Source organism: Mus pahari, chromosome 6 (assembly GCF_900095145.1).
Source record: "Mus pahari chromosome 6, PAHARI_EIJ_v1.1, whole genome shotgun sequence".
In the NCBI taxonomy this organism is placed as follows: Eukaryota; Metazoa; Chordata; class Mammalia; order Rodentia; family Muridae; genus Mus; species Mus pahari.
The window spans coordinates 34,925,205-34,949,290 of record NC_034595.1 but is presented as its reverse complement, the minus strand read 5'-3'; the positions used below and the strand labels follow the sequence as shown (position 1 = coordinate 34,949,290).

Genomic DNA, 24,086 nt, shown 5'->3' with positions numbered 1-24,086 from the left:
AGATTTCTCATGAGTCAGGATATTTGCACATTTGAGCAACAGGAATTGGCAGGATAGCAAAACAAGGAAATTCTCCAGGAGTGATTTGTAATGGGCATTTATAAGAACCAAAATTTGGGCCCAGAAGAGGGGAAGTTAAGACCAAAAGAAAATTTAAAAATGAGTGACTGACATCCCCATAGGTAATAAAATTAGAGAGCCTGTGCCCCTGGGTATCTAACCTGCTTAAGGCAGGAGGCAGATTTTAATCATTTTAGTCATTTTCCAGTATTGATCCTGCTATTTCATCTACAGTGTAAGTCTTCTATAAATGTCTGCTCAACAGAAATTGTTCCAACTATATCCAATAGCCAATAATTCCAGAACCAGGTAAGCTGAGACCCCAGGTAGAATCCCTGGGTTAAGGCTTAGTTGGGACATTGTAGACCCTGTGTGACTGACAGCAGAGGGATTTAAGCCACCAGGAAATGTATCCTAGTTGGCTTTCTCACAGTATTTATTACCAGGAGACTTAATGGCTGCTCTGGAGAGCAGATTGCATTGGACTGCTGAGGGCAACTAAGAAATTCAAGTACCGGGTAAGGTTTCAAAGAGACTATTTAAAATAAATGGTGAATATCAGTGTTCTGGTGGTATGGGTCAGTGAATACTAGGAGAGTCACCACGACCCTCTGAAACAAGTAAAACATATAGCTTTTAGAATTTTTAGTAAAATGATAATCCATTTAAACACAATTTATAAAATAACTCACGCAAGGCTTTGGCCCCTAGAACTCAGCAAGGCCAATCAAGCACACAAATGCCTGGAAAGACATCACAGTGGGGAACTTGTGGGAAGAAATCTGCATACTAAACCAAAGAGGATTCCTTGCATGTTATCTCTGCCAGCAAAAGAAAGGAATGTGGGGACTAAATTAAAGGGGGAAGAAAGATAAGCAACTGTGTTGTGTTTCCCATCGGGAGGCCATTCTGGGCGGACAGACCCGAATTCCAAGGTTCCTTTTTATTGATAGGTTTCTTGTACCCTTGGCTAATTTCATTTGCCACTTTCTCCCTTGATCCCTGAAGGCTTGTGTTTATTGAATCTGATCTTTATTGAATTTGATCACCAGTTCTTGGAACTGAGGCAGAAGATGTGGATTCAGTCAGGTAAGGACCCCCCCCCCCACACACACACACACACATACACTGCAGCTTTACCCCCAAATCTATCAGGCCTGGTTTGTATTCCCCATTCTCAAGCCTCAGAGTTAAAGAAAATAATAACAGTGAGAAAGCGGTTTGAGGGGCCCATTATCCTCCTGGATTGATGATATGTCAGCTTAGGTCACTTGGGATCCTGTGGAGAAATTTGTAAACAATTGGAGGAGTTTACTGATCTCTGGCCAGCTGTGAAATTTGGCACTCAGTGTTTGTTTCCTAATGTAAAAGGATTAACTCTAAGAGTTGTGAGTCTCCATGTATGGATAAGGAAAATGTATTCCCTTAAATCAGCTGGGACCAACAGCTTCAATCCACATGTGGATACAAGAGAAGGCAAAGAAGGCTCCTATCCAACGAAGCTAATGTGCTTTCCTGACCACTGTGCTGTGGCAGACATCTTTAGTGATATTCTCTCCTCCCCCCCCCCCCACGGCCGTGTCTATTCTACCCCAGCTCAGTGCAGATGTGCAGCAAATGTGAGCTGACTGTTTCTTCTTCTAATGTCAGTCATGAGGAGTTCAGACAAAAAGCAAGTTGTTTTTGCCAGTACAGCCACTCCTAAGTCTCAGACAACAGCTAAACCACCAGCTAATTACCCCCTGGGCCTCGGGCTTTCACTGGGGCCTTAAATACACAGAGCCAGAGTGAAGGCAGGACATCATTAGCACTACATAATGTGGGCAAACACTTAATGCGTTTGCTTTGCCCACCTGCTGACCACCTGCCTCCCCATGCTACCAGGCAGGTAGCATATATGTGATGCCCCGGACTGCACCCTTGCAGAGTGAGTCTCTCCTTTAGACCCCACCATCTGTGACTCTAATCTCAGTCTCTGGGAACCAGGAAGCATGCATCTCTCCTTACTTCAGTTGCTTGTTCTCTTGCCTCTGGGGAAGGCAGACCTATGTGTGGATGGCTGCCAGAGTCGGGGCTCTTCATCCTTTCCGCTCCTAGAAAGGGGTGGCAGAGATCTCCACGTGGCCAACCACGAGGAGGCAGAAGACAAGCCGGATCTGTTTGTGGCAGTGCCACACCTCATGAGCACCACCCTGGCTGGGGAAGGTCAGAGGCAGAGAGGAAAGATGCTGTCCAGGCTTGGAAGATTCTGGAAGAAACCTGAGACCGCACTTTACCCCGCATTGGATGTGGAAAGCGATCATGTCTCATCCGGGATGCAGGCCGTCACTCAGCCAGCAGATGGGAGGAAAGTGGAGAGATCACCTCTGCAGGAGGAAGCCAAGAGGTTCTGGCATCGGTTCATGTTCAGAAAGGGCCCGGCTTTCCAGGGCGTCATCCTGCCCATCAAAAGCCACGAAGTACACTGGGAGACCTGCAGGACAGTGCCTTTCAACCAGGTATGCATTCTAGAGGGGAAAACCACCAGAGTTCGCCAGACAGGGAGGACAGCTGGACAGCTAGGACAAACGGCAAAATGGGAAGAGTCTCAACACAGTCCGGGCCTTGTCTAGTTCCAGATTCGGTCCTTGGGTATTCATTGTGGGACGTGGCCAAACGTAAACACGTTTACTTTTCACGTTTCCAGTGTTTCTTGGCATGACAGGAATGCTTCATGCTAGCATGGTAGCATGTTCAGTATCAGTAGTCCCCATGTTGAGGGCACGGAGCATTGCTGAATTTGCATATATTTGTTGGGTGTCATCCATATAGAAAAGCAAGGCTAAGTCCTCAGTTAGGAAACTGGGAATTTAGAGCAATTGCCAGAACTACCCTGCAGCTTCTCTTCATACTCATGAGGATAGGTAGAAAGGCAAGCAAATCAAACTGGAGGTGAGGTGGGCTATGCTGGACATCTTCCGGGACACCCCGGCATGCATCTCTGATACTCAACTTATGACTTTACAGGTTCAGGAAAGCTTTCTTTAATTGTTGCTAAAACTATTTGATGCTTAGAATGTTCCTGCAGGAACTCTATGTTGAGATTCTCACTATCATTTCTTGGAATTGTGATGGCAAACTATAATTTGGAGTGGAAGTTATGTTTCTCATTGGTTTTTAAAATATGAAATCAGGTCTTTGCTTATCTAACTTGTGCTGGCTAATTTATAGCGATCAGCTCTGCACGATTAAGACAAAGGAACATTCTACTTCCGTTTCCTTCCTGACAACACCTACTTTCCAAATGCTAAATTAAAATAGAGAAACTGCGTCAAGAAGAAACAGAACCAGAAACAGTGCAGGAGTGACTGAAATGTTACAGTCTAGTAACACTGCCCAATCAAGCAGGCAGTGTTCTAAGGCAATTGCCTGTGCAGCAATGACGAGTCAGTCATCAAGTAATATCTGCTTTGCTGGGCCATGCGCAATTAGAAAATTGCTCCTAAGACTCAGGCAATCAAGTTTCCTTTGAAATTCTTACTTTTTAATTCTATTGCTAATTAGATTAAAATTAAGGAGTTTGAGTCATAGTTTGAAAGACACATAAAACTGGGTTTATGGGGTTCTGAGAAGGTGGCAAAGGCAGCGTCATATAAACGTATGCATCACGATTCGGCCGCTTAGAGCGCTGAATGTTGCACAGCTCAAGCGAAGAAGGACAGAATTCAACTCCTGCTGTCTGGCCTGTGCTGATTAACGGACCAGTTATTATTGAGAAGCTGCTGTGCACAATGTACTATGGGTAACAGAAAGATAAGATGTGGTGGTTAACTAAGAAAGCTGACATTATGGCTTCTTGTTTCCATTTGGTTATATCCAATTAGATGAGATACTTTAGATTAGAGTTAGATTTTTTTTTAAAAGTATGCTGTTTTTCGTGGGAGGTTTCTCATGTTAACTTAAGGCTTTTAAGAGGTTAACTGATAAGTAACTCAGTAAAAAGACAGTTTTGTTGTGTTGACCTTGTCCCAGCGAACACCATCTCTTGGATATCACAAACTTCGTCCCCAAGTGGAGAGTTTAGAGCACTTTATTCTAAACCATCCTTCTGTGCCATGAGTGGTTTGAAACGCCTCGAGATGACCTAATCCGTTTGCCTTTCAGACCATTGCCCATGAAGACTGTCAAAAAGTCGTTGTCCAGAACAACCTTTGCTTTGGGAAATGCAGTTCCATTCGTTTTCCTGGGGAAGGGGCAGATGCCCACAGCTTCTGCTCCCACTGCTCGCCCACCAAATTCACCACCGTGCACTTGAGGCTGAACTGCACCAGCCCAACCCCCGTGGTCAAGATGGTGATGCAAGTGGAAGAGTGTCAGTGCATGGTGAAGACGGAACGTGGAGAGGAGCGCCCCCTACTGGCTGGTTCCCAGGGTTCCTCCATCCCTGAACTTCCAGCTTCAAAAACAAACCCATGATTACCTCAACAGAAAACAAAACCTCAACAGGATAAGTGAGGGTTGTTCAATCTGGAAATGTTAAGTGAGTTATATAAAGATCAGTGGAAACCCCCCCCTCTCTCTGTCACACACCCCCACATGCACACACACACACACACACACACACACACATGCACAGGCACACACTTTTGTGTTTAGACAGGGTCTTATGTATTCTAGGCTGACCTCAAACTCACTATGTGGCTGGACATGGTTTTAAACTCCTGATCCAACTCCTGAGTGCTGGGACTACAGACATGCTCCACAACACATAGCTCCCAGAGGGATTTTTTTAAGAAGAGATTTTGCATGTTTCAAAGTTGCCTTTGAGACTCAGGAAATATTTTGATTCTATTGAATGGGCCTTGCCACAGATGTGGGCAGCAGCTTGCTTGGTGGCATATATATTTATCTTTCTGTACTCTCCACATGAAGTTTTTACTGTTGGCTATCTGACTTTGAAGAAGGAATAGTGAAGGTACTCTTAACAGTTTACACGTGGAAGGGGCTCAGGCACTAGGAACCAAACCTTTTCCCGGAGTATGAGGAAAATACATGAATAGTATTAGAGTCACTTGAGGAAGTTACTAAGAAACGCCATAAGTCTCCAAGTACATTGCGAGTCATTTTGAAGGAAAATCGTGTATAGACGAAATCTTCTACTCACAATGCTTTTGAATCTTCTAGCAATTTGGGTTTCTATGTTTAGGTTCTTCCTGTTGTCTAAGAGTATGTGTGACAAATTCAACCTGACAAATACCTCAATGGCAAATTCTAAACCTGATCTGAGTGTTGTGACGTATTATGTTGTAGAGTGTGAGAAATTCTTGGACTTGCTACCCCACATACATGTCTTGTATTAGTCTTTCAGAAGCACTTCTGGAATAGATCCATGGGCTTATGACAGTGACCATGGGCTTCTGATTACACAAGCAGCTTCTGTTTAAGTCACTCAATCACCATCTCTTAGCAACTGCCTCTTCCTGCTTGTATTTACTTATGTCCAAATACTGTGCAGCACTGGCTTTTCCCAGCCAGATTACTTTTTAAGAGTAATTTTTCAAATATTTTATTTAGAAATAATTGATTTGGATCCCTTTACTTTCGGAACACACACACACATTCCTGAGTAATGACTAATTACTGTTTATAAAGAAATTAATTTCATATTTTAATTCTATTCCTTTTAAATCACCATCTAACATGGTACACTGAAGAAGCAAATGCATTTATAGTTAGTGTGTATTATGCAACATATCAATGTAATAGAATATGAGCTTCTGAGATACACATGTGACATGCACAACAGGATATATTATACCCTTTGGTAGTCAAAGACAACCTAATTGGCCAAGATGTGGTCATAAGGATAAAATTGTTAAGCATTAATGATATCCCAGCTGGTCAATATATTTTGGTGCCAAAAGCTATTGAGCATCTGTCTAGTGTGTGACTGCCTAACCCTGATTATGTAAACCCATCTCTGCCAATTGGGGTCCCCTTCTCCCTCCTTCCATCTTCACAAATCCCTTTTATCTATACTTGCACATAGGCCCTCAAGCCCAGCTCCAAACAATCATTAGTTTTATTCAAACTTCTGGCTTGCTCTTCCTCGAACGTAAACTCCAGATGGGCTAGGTGATCGAAGGGTCGGAGCTTACATTCATAAAGTGATTTGTGTGAACCTCATAAAAATGCTCATTCATGAATGCTTTTACGTGCAAGAAAAAGCAGTGTCTAGTGGCTCCGTGTATAAAACACAGGAGCATAGGAAATTGATGAGGGGCTATGCACAGTGTATCCATCAAGCACCAGATGTGTCTTTTAAAAGGCCATCTCCTCATCTCCAAAAGCCATCTGAAGCAGGTAATCACCCATTTTACCAGCAAAGAGAGTCAGCCTTGTAAGTTTCAGCAACTTGTCTATGCTTGCATGGACTGTATTTTCCTTTCTTTTAATAGACTTGAGAACTTAATTTACTTATGGCTGTATTTAAATATTTTTATAGACTAGTTCATGATCAAAGGCGGCAAGCCAGCATTCTTTCTGTGAGAGACCCCTGATCCAGATATATTTGCTTTACTTACAGAGCTACAGGGCCACATTAAACATGGAAGCTTTTCCCTTGTAGCACTGACCGATGTTCTACAGAGGATAACCTCAAAAATCTGTAATCAAGGCTCACCCTAGCTTTTCAGTGATACAAGCCGGAGTTGGGTCTCTCAGGTTCCCAGCAGAGTTTCTATCTGTGTCAAAGTAGTCGCCTGCTCCTTCTCTGCCACTTTAGCTTTACGTCTCACCGGTCTTATAGATGTCCCACCTAGCTGCTCTATCTGAGCATGTCCCTGGACCAGGGTCTCTCTAAACATTGTTATGACTTGAATGGTCCTCACTTCAAACGCCTTCCTAGATCTTGGTTTCATTTTCTTGTCGTGAAAAATAAGATAAGGTTAGGGGCTGGGGAGATAGTTCAGTAAGTAAAGCTCTTGTCAGAGGCTTGAGTTCGTGACCCCAGTGTCCCCAGTACCCCTGTAAAAGTGCACATTTTCAAGACCAGCCCTGCTCTCTCTCTCACTCCGTGTCTGTCTGTCTGTCTGTCTGTCTGTCTGTCTGTCTGTCTCTCTCTCTCTCTCTCTCTCTCTCTCTCTGTGTGTCTGTCTGTCTGTCTGTCTCTCTCTGTGTGTCTCTGTGTGTGTCTGTCTGTCTGTGTGTCTGTCTGTCTGTGTGTGTGTGTCTGTCTGTCTGTCTGTCTGTCTGTCTGTCTGTCTGTGTGGTTTGCTGTGTGTTCAGATTCCTGGAGCTGATGGGCCAGGCAGCCTATGAAATCCATGAGCTTCAGGTTCAGTGAGAGAACTGTAGGAAAACTACTGAGGAAAGCCCCCAACACTACCTCTGCCCTCCCTGACCACACGCACCCATTCCCATGAACATGTACTTTAACTTGGACACACCCCCCCCCCCGGTATTTTTCAGCCTCATACACACACTGCTCAGTAGCTCATAGCACTGTTCTCGTGCATATGCTTTATCAGCTGAGGCTCCCCGGTTACACATATGCTGTGTACTAGCTTGAGTGCAAGTTAAACAGAATCTCGGCTCCTGTAGAGCTTCCATTCCTATGGTGGGATGGGCAAGGAACTTGAAAATCAAACAACTAAGAAGGGAGAGGGAGCCTTAGGCAGAGCAGCATGCTAAAGGCAGATGGCTTCCCCCTGACTGCTCTCCGGAAGCTGGGACTTTAAAGTGGAGCCCTTTCAATGGCTGTACAATGGTCTCCTTCAGTGGTCTATGGTGGGTTCTTCTCTGCACAGTGCCCTGCCTTGTTTCTCCAGTGCCTTTTACAGATTATTTTTTTCCCTAAATGTTTCTGTATATTCTAGACAGCTGACATTCAGTATTCCCTACAGAGAGAAGCTGAAGAGAGGGTTGAGCTTTAATATTTTATCTTCCCAGTGTGCACTTATTTTGGGCATTTGTTGACATGGGTCTATTTTGTTTTTTTACACAACACATTTGTCACCGGTTGGCTTTGCCTCTGCTTCACATTCTTCCAGGACTTATACCTTTGACAGGAGCAAACACTTTCTGGAATAAGCATCTTGAATGAGACAAAGAAAGGACAAGATAGTGTACTTATTCTTGAGGATTGCTCTAGAAGTAACACAAATGTCCCTTATCCCGTGGTTCAGTCAAGCAAGTCACACGACAATTCTGATTCCAATGATGTTTGAGAATATTAACATTATTAATATCAGTATTTTTAATAAAGGATTTCATCTAGCGCCGGCTGGCCCAGAACTCACTGTGTGGCTGAGGGTGGTCTACTGATCCCCCTCTCTCCACCTCCCAAGTGCCCTGGCTACAGGTGTTTGCCATCACAGCAAGTTTCTGGTGTTTGGAGTTATAAGCCTCCACCAAAGCGAGGTCAATGGTTTTCCTTTATCTATTCATTGATTCCGTAATCAAGGATGTCATTTGATCCTGCATTTTTAGAGAATTTATTCTATGCAAGACACTACATTATAACCGGCAGGCTATTTAAAGATAAACCGGACACAGTTTCTTCCACTTCAAGGCTTTCAGTATGCAGCGAAGATGGTGTGTACAACAGATGAGGCGAAGACTGTTGCAGGCACAGGAAGAGCTTCAAATGGTTGAGACTTTGCTATGTGTTTGAATGCCTTCACTCCTTTTAGAAGACATTTCCAGATTATGTGAGCGTGTGTTATGTGTGTGCTGTTGAAAACAGGACCTATAGCCTCATGCATGGCAGGACAGCTTTCTACCCAATAACTGTTTTTTTAAACAAGGAGTTAAAGACTTCCTTCATCCATCTGGCTGGGGAGGATGCCCAGAGGTGAACAGTGTTGGGTGCTCTTCCCCCCACCCCCGGTGGATCAGGGTTGGATTCCCAGCACTTGTGTGGTGGCTCACAATTGTTTGTAACTCCAGTCCCAAGAGCTCCAGTGTCTTCCTCTGGCCTCCTAGGGTACTGAAGACAAATGGTATACACAGATGCCCACAAACAATAGGCCCACCCACATAAACCCAGCATAAAGAACATGAATAGACGCAGGCTTATCTGGACTTAGTCCCAGCCCTTTAGTCTTCAGCACAGGGATAAGTAAGTCGACGCTGTGGCTTCCCAGTCATTCTTTTATAAAGTGTACTGGGCCGATCCCTCCAAAGTCTCACCCCCAAGCTCAAGCACTGCCTTCCCAGGGAAGCCCCCTAACCACAGTCAAGCCTGGGCTCACCGCTTCCACGACTTCATGCTGCTGCGTGTCCTTACATCATGCTTCATCTCGGATCATAGTTATACTTTTGTTTGCCGTATTAACCGAATTCTCAGCTCCACGAGAAGAGAGATTATAAATAGGTATCTTTCTCATTGTAGTCAGTACCTGGGAGAGTCTAGCACAGAGTAAGTGCGAGCTTCAGAAACAGGGGTTTGTAGGTACAAAAGGTGCGATATTAATATATGTTACATGCTGAACATATGTAATATATCCAAGTGCCAAGTGCTCTCTCTCTCTCATATTCATATATGAGATATATGAAGCAAGATATACTCATATATCTTCATTGAATCTGCATGAAAATGTATGGAGTAGAGAATTCAGTGCTGCTTCTTAGTTGGTGATGCTGGAGCTCCTATGATAGTAACCTTGGTGAAGTGTCACAACTAGGGAGTGGCAGAAGGTGAATGACTCCCAAACTCGGGTTCCTTCCTATGCCACAACGCTCCCAGATTAAAAAAAATATGTGTATGTGGGTAACTATATAAATTTATACATACATGGGTCTATACGTACATAAAGGTATGCACATACCTACAGCACACAAGCTTAATTCAGCCTGTAGCTTATTTAATGGTGGACCCCTTCTTTAGGCACCAAAGCCCTTTCTTTCTAAAGCAGTAGTAACAGTAAAGTGCTCTCAATCCCAGTACCAGAAAACCCAGCTCAGAAGGCAATAAACTATACAGGACTTCTTTCAGTGGAATGGAACCTGGCCCAGACAGCATCTCCACACTCCCCTGAGAACATGGGCTCCTTCCTCTTTGCCTGTCACTGTCAATTCCCCACAAGCCTTTCCACGTGGTGGTTGCTGCACCATCCACATGCCAGGATCTATACTAGAAAAGAAAAAGAGGATGTCCAGGGCTGTTGTAACATGCAAGAGGGTTGGGGATTGAGCCCCAACTCCAGAAACCGTTTTCCTCTACTTTGTTTCTCTTATAAAGAGCCAAGAACAAGCAGGAATGGCCAAGATAATTAAATAAGAAAATGAGGAATAAGGAAAACGTGGCTCTTGGGCAGCCTAAAACTGTGCCACCCAAAGCCATTCCACTTGATATCAACCAGATATCATTAATTTCTATCTAGTTTATAAACCATTTAAAGAAGTCATGTGTATTATATATCTTTGTTGTACTTCTGCCTCTGGTATATTATCGTATATTATATGTATACACACATCACAATGTATAATTTTAATGTTTTAAAGGAATAAAATGAGTATGTTTCTTGAACCACTCTTGGAAGGGTCGCTACATGTTTGATACTTCAGGCACATGGATTTGGTAAGCAGCATGGAGATTTTGAACAGAACACAGTAAAATGTGTGCATGAACCACAGAAATGCACACAAATATGGGAAGGTTTCAGGGCAGAATATTTTTACGTTTTCATGAGCTTCTTACAGGTTTCTCAGACTCAGAGATTGTACCGTAAGATAACACCTTGGAATGGAGAGGAAGAACAGAGGCTGGAGGTGCCGAAAGAAACCTTACAACATGGCTCCCCCCGTCTCTTCCTCCGGGAGGGTAGATGGGAGCTCTAGGTACGGCCATTGACTTGGTTTGCCTGTTTATGCTGAGATCTGCTCTGTGGAGTGTGCAGTGGAGACACAGTGAGTAACCTTACCAAGTGAAGGACAGTTTCCTGTAATGCTAGTTTCCGAAAGACAAGCCTCCTGTCCCCACCCACCATCCCAGCCCAGATTTCCATTTTATTGCTTCCCTTCTTCCTCTTCTTCTTTATCCTCCTCCTTATCTGAAAAAAGAAAGAAAAGAAAAGAAAAGAAAAAAAAAACCCAACTACAAACAAAAACAAAACAAAAAGACAAAAAACAATCATGAGTGACCCACCTGGGTGGGGTTTGAATAAATACTTTCCAAAGAAATTATGACAGCTTCCTCTTGGCTATCAACTAAGAGAAACACACCTCTCTCATGACCAGTTCCAGAGAACAAGAACTTCCAGTGGGCAATGACGTCAATGCCAGGAGCCTGGATTCCTGTTCAGCAAAGGAAGTGAGTGCTTACCTCAGGCAAAGGATGCCCTCTCCAAGAACCTCCACCTAGCTTAGCGTCTGAGAACACAGATAAACTGTCAGGGAGCTTTGTGGGAACTTGAGCTGTAGTGTAGAACATTACAGGGACTCTCAGACAAGCAAAAGTAGACTGCACACCTCGTTCCCCTGTTTGTGCTTCCTGAAAGGTGGTAAGGTCAGGGCAAAATCGTAATGAGAATTATAAGGCAGTCAGACTTTTCTTTGATGTCATAATAATCTGCTTTTCCCCACTGATCCCTTGCTCAATTCATTTTCCAAGTATTCAGTTACCTACAGTTCCCTAACGCTCCTAATTAAAGCCTGTTAATGTATCTAGCCTACAGATGTATCAATTCAAAATAGATACATTTTAAATCTAGGAAGCCTCAGGTATTGGGCTGGCTCCTTGAGGCTCCTTTAATAGCCCCTTGTCCAAGAAGACAGAATGTGCCTTTTTTTTGAGGCATTTGAGTTTTAATTTCATCAATAACTGCTTTTTAACCCTGTCTCTAGACTAGAATTCTAGCATACGTGTGGTTTTGAAACACAGAAACTCTGCCTGAAGGCCTGGAGGTGGGACCTGGGGCTAGCACAGCGGTCCACAGGTTTCAAGCTGCACAGGTGTTTTTGCCAGATGACAGGAGATACAGAGGGACAGAAAATCTCTGATCGCACCCAGCACTGGAAAACAAGCAACAGCCAAAACAACCCCTCCCCCTCCCTCCCAGGACTCTGGACTTTGCAGCACAGGAACTCTGACCACTTGCTTAGCCTCTGAAAAAGAGTGCTGCTCTGATTTTTCTACTTGGGCTCTCTACAGAGTTCTTCAGGTTTGGGGTGCGGAAGCTAAGGAGCCACACTTCTCCCTTCTGATTTACTCCATTGCTTTGGTTGCAGTTGCTGCTGCTGCTGCTGCTGCAGCTGCAGCTGCTGAGGGGCTGGCTCCAGGATCTCATGTTCCTGTAGCAAGAGTTTTACTCCGAGGGTTTTGTTTTTGTTTTGTCTTGTCCAGAGAAACTTGGGTCTCTAACTAAGATAATTTACTTTCCTCAAATATCACTCTAAAAACACACTTTTTAAATAACATTTACTTTTTCATTAGAGTTCAAGTTTATGATTAATAACCTTCAACTATTAAGGGCTAAAAATTGCTTCAGATATTCAGTTGCAATGTCTATTTCTGGGAGACTGATTCAGGGGATTTGGGGGACTCTGGGGAATCTGAATTTTCCATACAAATATTTTAATATGCAAAATTAAAAGTTGAAAAATTAAAAGTGACCAGAATAGTTTCAAGCTCTTTATGTTAGTTCAAAAGCTTTGACATTCCACCACATTTTCCTTGTCTCTCACTTTATATGGATGTGTGTATTTATATCTGATACATATTTGTATTTTGTTGGATAATGTGAAAAGTATATATCAGGATACAGCTCTCCTAGATAACAACGCATGCTATCCTGCAGATCCTAACCACATGGAGCTCCAGCCCTATGTCCTCTTCTGGCCACATGCACATACATGTGCACACACACACACACACACACACACAAGAATAAAAATAAATATTTTTTAAAAGAGAAGGTGAATTTCAAGTATTCTGACATTTTCCTTTTAACACTGTGTATGCATTTTCTAAGAATTATAGATATTTTCATATGCAAATATAATAATATCACCATTCCTAAGAATATTAATATTTTCAAGCTATCAGCCAGTTAGTCGCATTATGAAAGACACCCTCTGCAATCTAGTGCTTTCTTTCCAGCATGATACCATGGTAGAGCAGTGGAGATCTTTGCAGAATAAAGAAGAATCAGCGAGGTCTTTTCTGGGTAGACATCAGGAGCAGATCAGACAAATGTCTCAACTTGCCAGAATGTGAATTCCACTGCACACACACAACCCACGCCCCGCTTGGCTGCTCAGCCAGCTCTCAGATGCACCTCCACTCATCCACCTCAACAGGAAGAAATGGAAAGGCTTTTCCTTGTCCCAAGAAACATCAAAGAAGATCCACCTGCCCTCATAGCACAGACATCTGCATCATTAGCTAGGCATGCTGGTTTAAAGGCAGAGGCTTGCTAAGGTGTCGTTGTCGGTCATGTGGCTCCTGGTGTGAGTGAAGAGTTAAATTGTAGTCTATTGGGTGCTTTGGGTCAGCTGTAAGGAGGAGAGATTATGGGAGCCATAGTGTGGTGTTTTCATGGTGAAACTGTCTTGACAGAGCAGCCCCAGCAGCTAATGCACATGCTATAATTGCAATACATTTTAGTAGTTATAGAGCACCTACACAAGGCTTCGTAATGACAGCCTTGAAGCTCCTGTAGCAATTAATAAACAGCGCATCCAGGAAAGAGTCTGAGAATGCAGGCTTTCATGAATCAGGCCCGAGAAGGTTCCTGGGTGCAGGACTTTTGAAACCCGAGGTCGTGTCCTACTGTCAGACTACGTGTCTCCGTGCAGCCACGCCCCAAACTCTTCCTAAACAGCAAAACTCGGAGAGGTGAAGGCGTGAACTGGATACTACTTGTTAGGAAAACGCCAAGTAGAAATGACTTTTTGTAATCCTGTTATAGTTTAAAAGTTTCCACTTGCGTGAGAGTGCAAGAAAGGAAGACTGTTAGAAGTACAGTGTGTGCTGAATATTGTGTACATCTGTGAGCTTTGTGGATGGCCCCATCCAGAGCAGCATAGGCCACTCATAAGCCCAGGAAACAGCTTCGGGGCAGCCGGCTAGTCTTTCACTTTTGTTTCTACTCAATTCCTAGATCTCTCTTTGCTGCAGGCTTTTCTCCCTCGTGACTTCATCCTGCATTTCTTAGAGAATTTTCTCAAGCATATTTGCTATTCCACTCATGTCAACCACTCTGTGTGCGTTGCGTGTGTGAGTGCACGCATGTGTACATGTGTGTCTGTTTATGTATGCATATGTGTGTGCACACACACACGTTTATGTGAGTTTATGTGTGTTTAGCGAAGTATGAGCCTTCCTTCTTGGCACTGTGGAGTGTCAAAGGGGGACATGCCAGTGACCTAAATTTTCCAGCTGCTAGATGTGGATGTCATGAACTCAAAGATGGTCTGTTGAATTTATATATTTGGAAAATCTCTTAAAATTTATTTCTTCAGTGTTTGCAGCTGTAAGATACAACAGAAAGTACTTCCCCTCCCCCCATTGGTACCTTAATTTTCCTTCAAGGACTCGATTTATCCTGTAGTTGACAGACCTCCACTGAGAGGTGTGAACTGTCTCCTTAGCAGCCTAGTCCCTTCCAGGGCTGAGTCCTTTTTTCCACTCCTTTGAGAACACAGCACTTTTGTTCTGGTGCCCTAATGGAGAAGCTGGAAGGCATTAGAGTGTAAACACTCAGCTGTCTTTCTCTCTGCTTAAACATCCCCATCCCCATCATCCCCCTGCCTCTTGTTTGTCTTTTGACTTTGCAAATTGAATAACTAAACATTCTCCTGGCCAAGCTAACCTTCCCGCTGGGTCTGTAGAATCCACTGGCGTCTCTGCCCTCACTTTGTGTAAATTCCCAATTCTAAATCCAGACGTCTCTATTCCAAAACACTAATAAAAACAGTTTCATTGTTTATTAGCTTCTTGCAGCAATAATCAATGCCTCCATTTCCAAATAATCTACCTACTCTTAAATCATCTAGTTATTATAATGCTTCCTTAGTTCTCCAGGAAAATTCTAGTTACCAAATCCAATGGTCTTTCCTCAGTGCCATGATCACCATTTTGTATGTTTTCCTGTTTTTGACTATGGCCTCTCCTAACCCCATTTCTTCTCTCATTCAAGAAAACCTCTTGAATGTCTAAAACCCCCCAGTATCTGCAGTAAATCAAGATCAGACTCAGACCCATCTCCAAGCATCAGATCACTATTTGGACTCTTATTTTGAATGCTCCTCCCCCATTTTCCATCAACTCAGCTAACCCACTGAACTCCCAGGATGGATCTGACATGGAGGGGAAGTAATGGGAAGACAAACACGTCTAAGACATGGAGCTGTCTTGTCAGGAAAATATACAAGCAAATGGTTCATTCGGTGTTCAAACGGGAACATCAAATAGCTTAAAGTTTAGTGGGCACTGCACTGTAGCTATGTAGTCTCAGGAGAGTCGTCCTAAGACTATTTTAAGTGCTAAAATCATCTTCGGCAATACTGGCCTCTGGACCAGCCATAAAACTCCTATACAGTGTGACCCTGCGTCTGGACATTTAACTGCTACCCCTTTGCTTCTGTAAACAACACTTGCTTGTTGAGAAGTCCAGAGCTGTCTTTCTATGTATGTTACAATTGTGGTTTTGCCCTTAAAAACTCAAATGAACAGGGTCAGGGCTGCTTCCCACTAATCTGCTTGGGACAATCCTGACAGAAGTAAATAAAGATTCCATTCAACTTATTTCAGGTCTCTTGGGAGTTCTCTTCAGGTACCCCGTAACAAAAGGAAGATGTCTAATGTAGACAGTGGTTCTAAAGGAACTCATTTGCAGACTTCTCCAGCATGAGTACGGAGTTAGCAGCTGAGATGCCGGGGCAAGCTGTGATCTGAGGTCACTTTAGTGCTGTTTAGTCATGTATTGGAAGGGAAGGCAGAAGGAAGAGTCGAGACGAGGGACAGGGATGAAGTTGAAAAGGCCAGATTATAAAATCATGACTTTGTGAGCTTGGGTGCTACCCCAGGGATAGGAAGACTCAAATGGTTTCAAGATATATTACAGAAAACATAGATAAAGGTTTGGGAACTGGGTATGGATGAATCAGGGAGAGACAATCCTAGTTTTCCAGTCTTGGACAAACTGTCTGGAATTTCAGTACTGGGTGCCACTGTCCTGGAGGAATGACGCTATCCTGAAGAGACGGTTGTAGCTCTCTTTGCTTATCATTCGACTTTTGAGACAATGGACCCTAAAGAAAGTGGGATTTTCTCATAGGCCTTATGACCGGGGGAAGAAGGAGGCTGGAATCAGGTGGCAGCCAGAGGAGAAAGAAACGATTTGACAGGGTTCTGACAACTTGCCAGACCACCTTGCAGGAGAAACTGAAGAATGTAATGATGGGTTGATCAGTGATGGGGAAGACCACACCTTGAGGACTCTTTAGTTATGTACACCTTGTGCCCTCTCTTTAAAATTAACCCTTGTATCAGGAACCTGAGACGGGTTCCGAGTCACGGGGCCTCTTTGTTCTTTTTTGCGATGTGGTCACATTGATAAGTTCTCCTTTCTTTGCTTTCTGTCATTACTTATTTCTTTAATTTTGGCTTTAATTTTAATTTTGATCCATTGAGGTCATGGGGTTGAATCTAACTTAGCTAGGGCTGCCAGGGCTGATGCTCTCATCTTAACGACTCCGATAACATGGGGCGAACAGGTTTAAGGTGGTGGTGAGATATTAATGTTTGAAAATGTTGAGCTTGAGGAAGGTGAGGAACGTTCTTTTACAACCTAAAAATCTAGGAATTTCTTCTTGTTGCAGAGTAAGGCTCTTGATTTGAAAAATTCCAATGAGGTAGAAGTTTGGGGACAACAAAAACAAGTGGGGCTTTCTATGCTCTTAGTCTTTATGCAAACAATGTTAAAATGCCGCACACTTTTGCTATGCTGTCCTTAGCCTTCTCCTGGAAATGAAATTATTAACAGTAATTACCTCCCTTCTTCACCAGACACATCGATTCATTCATAAGTCCCAAGCGATTTATGATGGCTACCAAGTTATGTTCTTTTTACATGAGAGGAAACTGAGGCACTGGGTAATTAAGTAATATCTACTTAGTAGTGCCAGAGTTGGGCCAAAGCAAGATATCCTTCCTTCTTCATTAAACTCTCTTTGAAATTAAGAGTTTCCAATCATCTATGAGGCAAGGGTCCATAGATACTGATGTACTGGGCCTGATAGACCCTGAATCCATTATTCAAAATATAATTTTATTGCCATCCAGCCCTGCTGCTCATATACGAGTTGTCTAAGGCTGCTTTACAGTGCAATGCTAGAGCTGAATAGTTGCAACAAAACCTATTAGGCTCAGGATTCAAAACTATTTCTATTTCTTTACAGAATGTTTTGTCGAGCCCTTCCTGAGGGCTCTAGTCACTCACAAATTGACATTTTCCCTCTGGGTGTGTGGTGGTAGCAAAGGACAGACATACTTTTGGCCTCACAGCTGAACATCTTGTCCAAACCACACTGGAAACTGACTTACTTCTCCTCCCTCACTTCTCTTCTTCTGAGTCATTTACTGTCTAAGTTTCCTGCTACGGAAATGGGCAAAGGTTAAAACATTCACAAACACCTTTGTCTAACTTACCAGAAGCAAAATGCAACAAGTGTCTTTACCTAAGCTATCAACGGAGATAAACATATTTACAAGGAGAAGAAATTTAAAATCTACGGAGCATTCATAAATCAAGAGGCTACTAGGTTATTTTGTTTTTGTTTTGTACGGACATTTAATTTGTTATCAAATCAAATGGTTTTGCGTCTTGGTGAGTGCAAAGCCCAAACCAGCATTACCAAGAGATGAAACCTGTATCGTAAGTTCCCATATATCAATGTGGGGAAACCCTCTCAAGTCCAGGCACTTTCCTGAGCATGCTCAGTTTAAAGTCATAGTTTAGGAAGGGAAGCCATATTTCTGGGCATGTTCAGTCCAAAGCCATCAAGCGCATGTTCAAAGGTTAAGATTGTGGGCAACAATACGCCTACATGCCCCTGCAGGTCTGATTTCCTGTCGGGATATCCAGGTACCGATGTGCACTGGGCAGGCCAGTCAACAATTCTCTTTATGGGAGGGTGCTATATAAACCTTAGGGAGAGGGTAGGGGGTTTCAGGTGAGTGTCCATTATTAGCTTGGGCCCAGGTGATGAGGAAAGCTTCATTTGCATGAAGAGGAATTCCAGGTGCTTCCTAGACATGTCCTTATAAGGAGAGAGGACGTTTAAACTGTAACCTGACCACCAGGCCATGTGACTACCTCAAGACATCAGAGGTGGGCTGTGGAAAGGTGACATGCAGGCCCAGAGCAGAGAAGAAACAGCCCTAATGCTGGTCTCAGGGGGAGATCTTGGGGGGGTTGGATACATCTTGACCTCACTCTTGCTCCTGAACGTCTCCTTCAGTCGCCTGGCTTTCCAGCCCCACATCTAGGCATGCTTAGTTGACCTCATAAAGATGACATAAACTTAAAGCAGGAAGACATACAGGGATGCTTCTGAGCATGCTCCATTTTATTCTAAAAAGTTTTCAACAAAACAGAAGAAGTAGACACTTTTAAGTTACCTGTTCCAAGAACCATTAAATTTTAGTCTTTTCTATCAAACACTATAAATGTCTGTGTATGGAAAGTTCAAATCTTTTTCTTTTTTTTAATCTCTCTTGCCTTTTAAGATTTTCTTACAAGTCTTTTTATTCAACCCACCTTGTAAAAACCTTTATGTGGAAGTTTTAATCGCTCCTTTCCAGTGACACTTTTATTTAGACAAAGGCCTTGCTACATTCTGGGAATGTAAGTGTCTAAAGTGGCTTACTCCCTGTCTGCTTTATTTCAGTTCTTTTAAGCTAGCCAGTTGTGAAAGACTGAGATCCAACCCCAGTCAATGGGGAAAAGACACAATTGTCAGTCATCTGTGTTCCAGGCAAGAGCACTTCCTGCCCCGGCAAGCTCACTCTTTTGCTTTGGCGAGAATGCCATTTTTGATCACAAGTAAAGTGCAGTCTTGCAGAAACCCTTCCGTTGGAGTGGTGATCTCTCTCTTTGGGGCCCATAACTTGTCTTTCACACTGCTTCACTCGGCCACTCGTAGGCTAACAGGAGGAGGAAATGAGGTAGGACGGCTTGGCCTGCCTTGGTAAGAACACTGGTATCCTCCCTTGACTTTCATAGCTCCTCCCTGAGACTACATGCGTGAGTGCACATAATAAGCAAGTGTGTATGGGGTGGGAGAAGGCTTTGCTTTTAGTTTATGGATCTGAAGCTCAACAGAAAGCAGGGCTAGATATTGAATTGTAAATAATTGTAGCACAGGGGATTATTGGATCATTTCTTCCTCTCTCTGATCTATAATATACTTTAGCCGGTTTCCCAAGATTAAGCCTTCTTCCTTCCGCTTTTACTCCATTCTCTTTCCTGGAGACCCAGTCTACTCATCATCTCCGTCATCCTTGCTGATAGAGCTCTGCAGAATGCACACAACAGCCTTCCCCCAACCAATCCTAGGGGATCACCTATCTACTGCTGTGATGCTACTCCATTTCCTTAATGTGAAACCTCATTCAGCTTCCATCTTTGATGGTTCTCCTCATCAAAATTATCCTTTAAAGATTTTAATTGTAATTTATTTACTTATTTGAGGCTGACCTCTATTACCTGGTGTATGCTAGACAAATGCTCCACTACTGTGCAGTGTCTTGTACTCTTCTCTACTTTTGCATATTCTTTGCATTTTTTTTTTTACCACAGCAGATGATGTTTATTATCATCGTTCTAGGCTCATTTACCTTCTTACTCTTTCCATATTTGCTCAGATATGATTACTTAAACTAGTCCATATTAATAAAGCATTTTCCAGGAAGATACGCTAGCACATAACAGTAATCCCAACACTTGGATGGTAGAAAGAGGAGGATCAAAAGTTTGAGGCCAGCTTGGGCTACATGGCCAAAACTTATTGACAACAAAGCAAGGGCTATGATGTAACTCAGTGGCAATGCTCTTTCTTAGCATGTACAAGGCCCCAATTGCAGTCACCAGTACCCACCCAGACAAGTTGATTTCCTCTTTGCCTTCTACTTCCATCCACATTTCTTCAAATGACGAGAAGCAGGATGGCCTCCTCAAAGCATCGGTTTTTCCCAACCTTGGAAGAGTCTCAGTGTGAACTGCTGGGCCTCATTACTGGGAGTGGCTGCTACTTTATTGTGCCTTTGACACAGAAAGGAAACTGTGAACATGAAGAACACTGACTTTGAGCTGCAAAAATGGAAAGATTTCAACATTCAACGGTCTGTTAGGACCTAATCAGCCGATGAGGAATAGAAAGTGTCTTGTAGCCTGACACAATCAGATTTGCTGTCTCCCAGGGAGGGGAGGGCCACAGATTTGTAAATTCTGCTCAGGAATTTGTAGTTGAGTCTGAGGGAACCTGGCAGTTTGGGATTGATTGACATTTGGAGGTAGGATTAAGAGGAGGTAATTAGCTAGGTATCAAGAGGTGACCGAAGACAAAGAGGGTTGTGCAGTTGAGTATTAGAAATAGTGTGTGAAAAATCACCACGGGCCAAGGCTTCACTGGTAACAAGTCAGTTACCATTAGAGGGGCTCATTTATGTCATTAACTGCTCAGTTTGTGCTGTTTGCCTGTCTGTCATTCTGTCTGTTTTCCCAGCACTATGCTCTTTACTTTTTATTTTAGTTCAATTTAATTTTCATTTTTTTAAAATATCAAACAGATTTTAACTTGTTCAGTGTCCTGGATTTAAAATTCATATGAACACCTACCAGAATATATTTCCCTACTGACATTTATCAAAATGTTAACAATCTCAAGTTAATCTTTATTTAACTTGGTCAAAACATCCAGATCAGCAAGAAACAAATACCAGTTCCAATCTAGAATTTTAAAATCTTTCCAAACACGCTGCCCCTCTGCTTTTTGACAACGACATTCCCAATAACAGATTTTTTCCAGCTTAGAGCAAGTAATCGCCGCTGTATAAAAGCTAATGGCTCTTCTTTAGATGTAGCTTTGGTTTTGTGGCTCATCACAGTTTAACTTTGGTTCATCCCACTCTCTTCTCTACCTTCTACCTCATACACACTTGACCCACACAGGACCCCCGATGTTTTCATTTCTTCATGTCCTGACCCAGTCACATCTCCCCATTTCCCTCCTCTGGAAACTTGAATCCCGAGTCCTGCTCTCTTTGCTTCTCTATGGGCCAACTGTGATCCACCCTATGGAGACTACAAACTTCTCAGCAACAGTAGCACTTGGCTTGTGCCTGGTCTTTCAGTATTGCTCTCTTTGTCTACTAAGAACACAGTGGTTCTTCAGTGTTCCCCTTCCTATTTGAAATTAAAAAGCTTACTTTATCTGTTTTTAACATCCCAGGGCAAAGTTTTAACCTGATATTCATAATTTCCTTGTGATCCTCTTAAAATGTGGGAAGGTGGGACGATGTGTAGAACTTTATACATATATATGAAATATATGTACATACTCATGTATTGTATGTATGTATGTATGTACTTTTCTGAGGAACAGATCTACAACCTACATCAGATGTTCAAAGAGATGTGCTACCCCCCAAAAGGTGAAGAACAACTTTTAGATTATTAGTCTATTCTGGAATGGGCACTCTGCCACTCAAACAGATGGAGGTGATGCCTAGAGCAACCAAGAAATCATGAATGTGCATCAAATGTGGGTGCTTAGGGCCTGGGACCCAGCTGGGCAGGTGGAGAATGCCATCCACCCAGAGCTGCCAAGGGCTATTAGCCAGTGCTGATTAAGCTCTGGACTGCACTGACTTTTGGAAATTGCAGTAAAATCCAGTCCTGTCTAGTATTGGCACAGGAGCACAGCGGTTGGCTGGGTTTATCTACACAAGTGCTCTGCCTGTGCCTTTGTCAGACACTGTGTTGGCAGTGGCAGCACCATTACTTGTCCCTGTCATTTTTTTTTTTTTTAATTCCCACATACAATCAGTTTGATAGTAATCATGCTTCAGCATCACAGGCCCTTGAAGTAGAGCGGAAATCAGGAGGGAAATATCTTGTGCGACTTATTTCCATGCTTAAATTAAGAAGAAAGGCTCTTGGGTTGGGCATGTTGTTCATTGGTCAAGTTCTTGCCTAGTGTTTTCAAGGCCCCAGGTTTGCTTTCCAACATGACAGACAACAATGGAGGAGTTAGAGGAAGGACTGAAAGTGCTGAAGGGGTTTTCAACCCCATAGGAAGAACAACAATATTAACTAACCAGTACCCCCAGAGCTCCCAGGGACTAAACCACCAACCAAAGAGTACACATGGAGGGACCCATGGCTCCAGATGCATATGTAGCAGAGGATGGCCTAGTCGATCATGAATGGGAGGAGAGGCCCTTGGTCCTGTGAAGGCTGGATGACCCAGCATAGGGGAAGCTAGGGTGGTGAGACAGGAGTGGGTGGATGAATGGAGGAGAACCCTCATAGAGGCAGGGGGAGGGGGTGGGATAGGGGGTTTTTGGAGGGGAAACCGGGAAGGGGGATAACACTTGAAATGTAAATAAATAAAATAACCAATTAAAAATTTAAAAAATAAGAAGAAAAGAAAACCAACAGCAGTAATAACCAAAACTTCTTCTGGCAAGCATCTACCACTGATGCCACGCTTCTGTGTACTCACTGTGACACGTTGTCTGTCTATTCAGTCAGTGCTTAGTGTAAATCACAGACGGAGATGACAAATATCATGGGGGAGGAGATACTTTGCCTATGTCCTTTAACTTCCTATGCTAAAACAGTTCAGTTCATGGTAGGGGGACTGGCATCCCTCCATGCTTTTCCTAGGTTTTCTGTGGAATTGGTTTGACTGATTTAAAAAAAAGAAGAAGCTTGTTGTATGAAAGCAGGCATAAACATGTATACTTCCAATGCTTGTGTGCACTCAAGTTGCTTAGCTAAATTTTTTTTTTATATTTGTGACCATTTGACACAAATCTTCTTAGAGATGTTTGATGAGAAATCAAAACAATATGTAATCCAGGTCACTGGGTTTGAAGGAAAATAAGTGTTTTTTTTCAAAGTTACTTTTTATCTGTATTATTTTGGCTTATTCAAAGAAACCAAGTAATAAAAATGTCACTATAGCAAATGTATAATGATAATGAAAACTACTTATTCCAACAGTAATGTGACAAGTTTTTCAACCCCATAGCTTCGTGTGAAAGGGGAACTTGCTAACTTGAAACAGTACAAAACTTCCATACAGTCAGGTCAGTCTCTGCCATTGGGTTGTTTTAGGGCACCATGGTCTAGATGAACAACTCCAGGATTTGAGTATGTGTTCTGAATCACTTGGAAGGTTGTTAGAACACTGGTTTGTGGGCTTCTCCTCCAAAATTTCTAGTACTGTGGATTGGGATATGGCTAAAACTATGACTTTTCACAGGTTTCCAGGTGACACAGAAGCTGCGTGTCTGGGGACCACACCATGAAAACAAATTAATCTATGACTTAAAGGTCATGAAGTGTTTGCAATCAAGAAAGAACATATTCTCCAAATCCCTAGCAGTTCATGATAACATGAGGGTCCAAAGAAGCTCCATAAGTGCTCTACAAGTGCATCAATGACAGAGAACTCTGCATTGGCAGGGTTCCCCAGGATTCCCCTCAGAGTCTGGCTACCACTGAGAGCATTATATCCAAAAGGTAGACACAGAGCCACACTCTTGTAATCCCACCACTCGGGAGCCTGAGACAGGAGGATGGTCTTGAGTTTGAGATGCGACCCAACATTGTCATTCTAGGACTTCCACGAAGGTAAAGCTAGATCTTGAAATACATCAGAGAAGAACCTAAGGAGGAGTCAGAGCAAAGTGAATTTATTAATGATAGTGATTAGTGATTAGTGATAAGGGACAACACAAACTTCAGATTCAAGCCCAAGTATGGGTAAGAATGTGGGACAAAGGACACACACACACACACACACACACA

General features: G+C 43.0%; 1 protein-coding gene across 1 annotated transcript; it reads left to right on the top strand.

The window, feature by feature from the left end:
* Positions 1 to 2,016: 2,016 nt before the first annotated feature.
* Cer1 (cerberus 1, DAN family BMP antagonist) lies at positions 2,017 to 4,586 on the top strand. Its single transcript, XM_021199459.1, has 2 exons — positions 2,017 to 2,558; positions 4,204 to 4,586. Exons 1-2 carry the CDS (start codon positions 2,052 to 2,054, stop codon positions 4,513 to 4,515), a joined length of 819 nt encoding a protein of 272 aa, XP_021055118.1. The 5' UTR covers positions 2,017 to 2,051; the 3' UTR covers positions 4,516 to 4,586.
* The last annotated feature ends 19,500 nt before the right edge of the window (positions 4,587 to 24,086 follow it).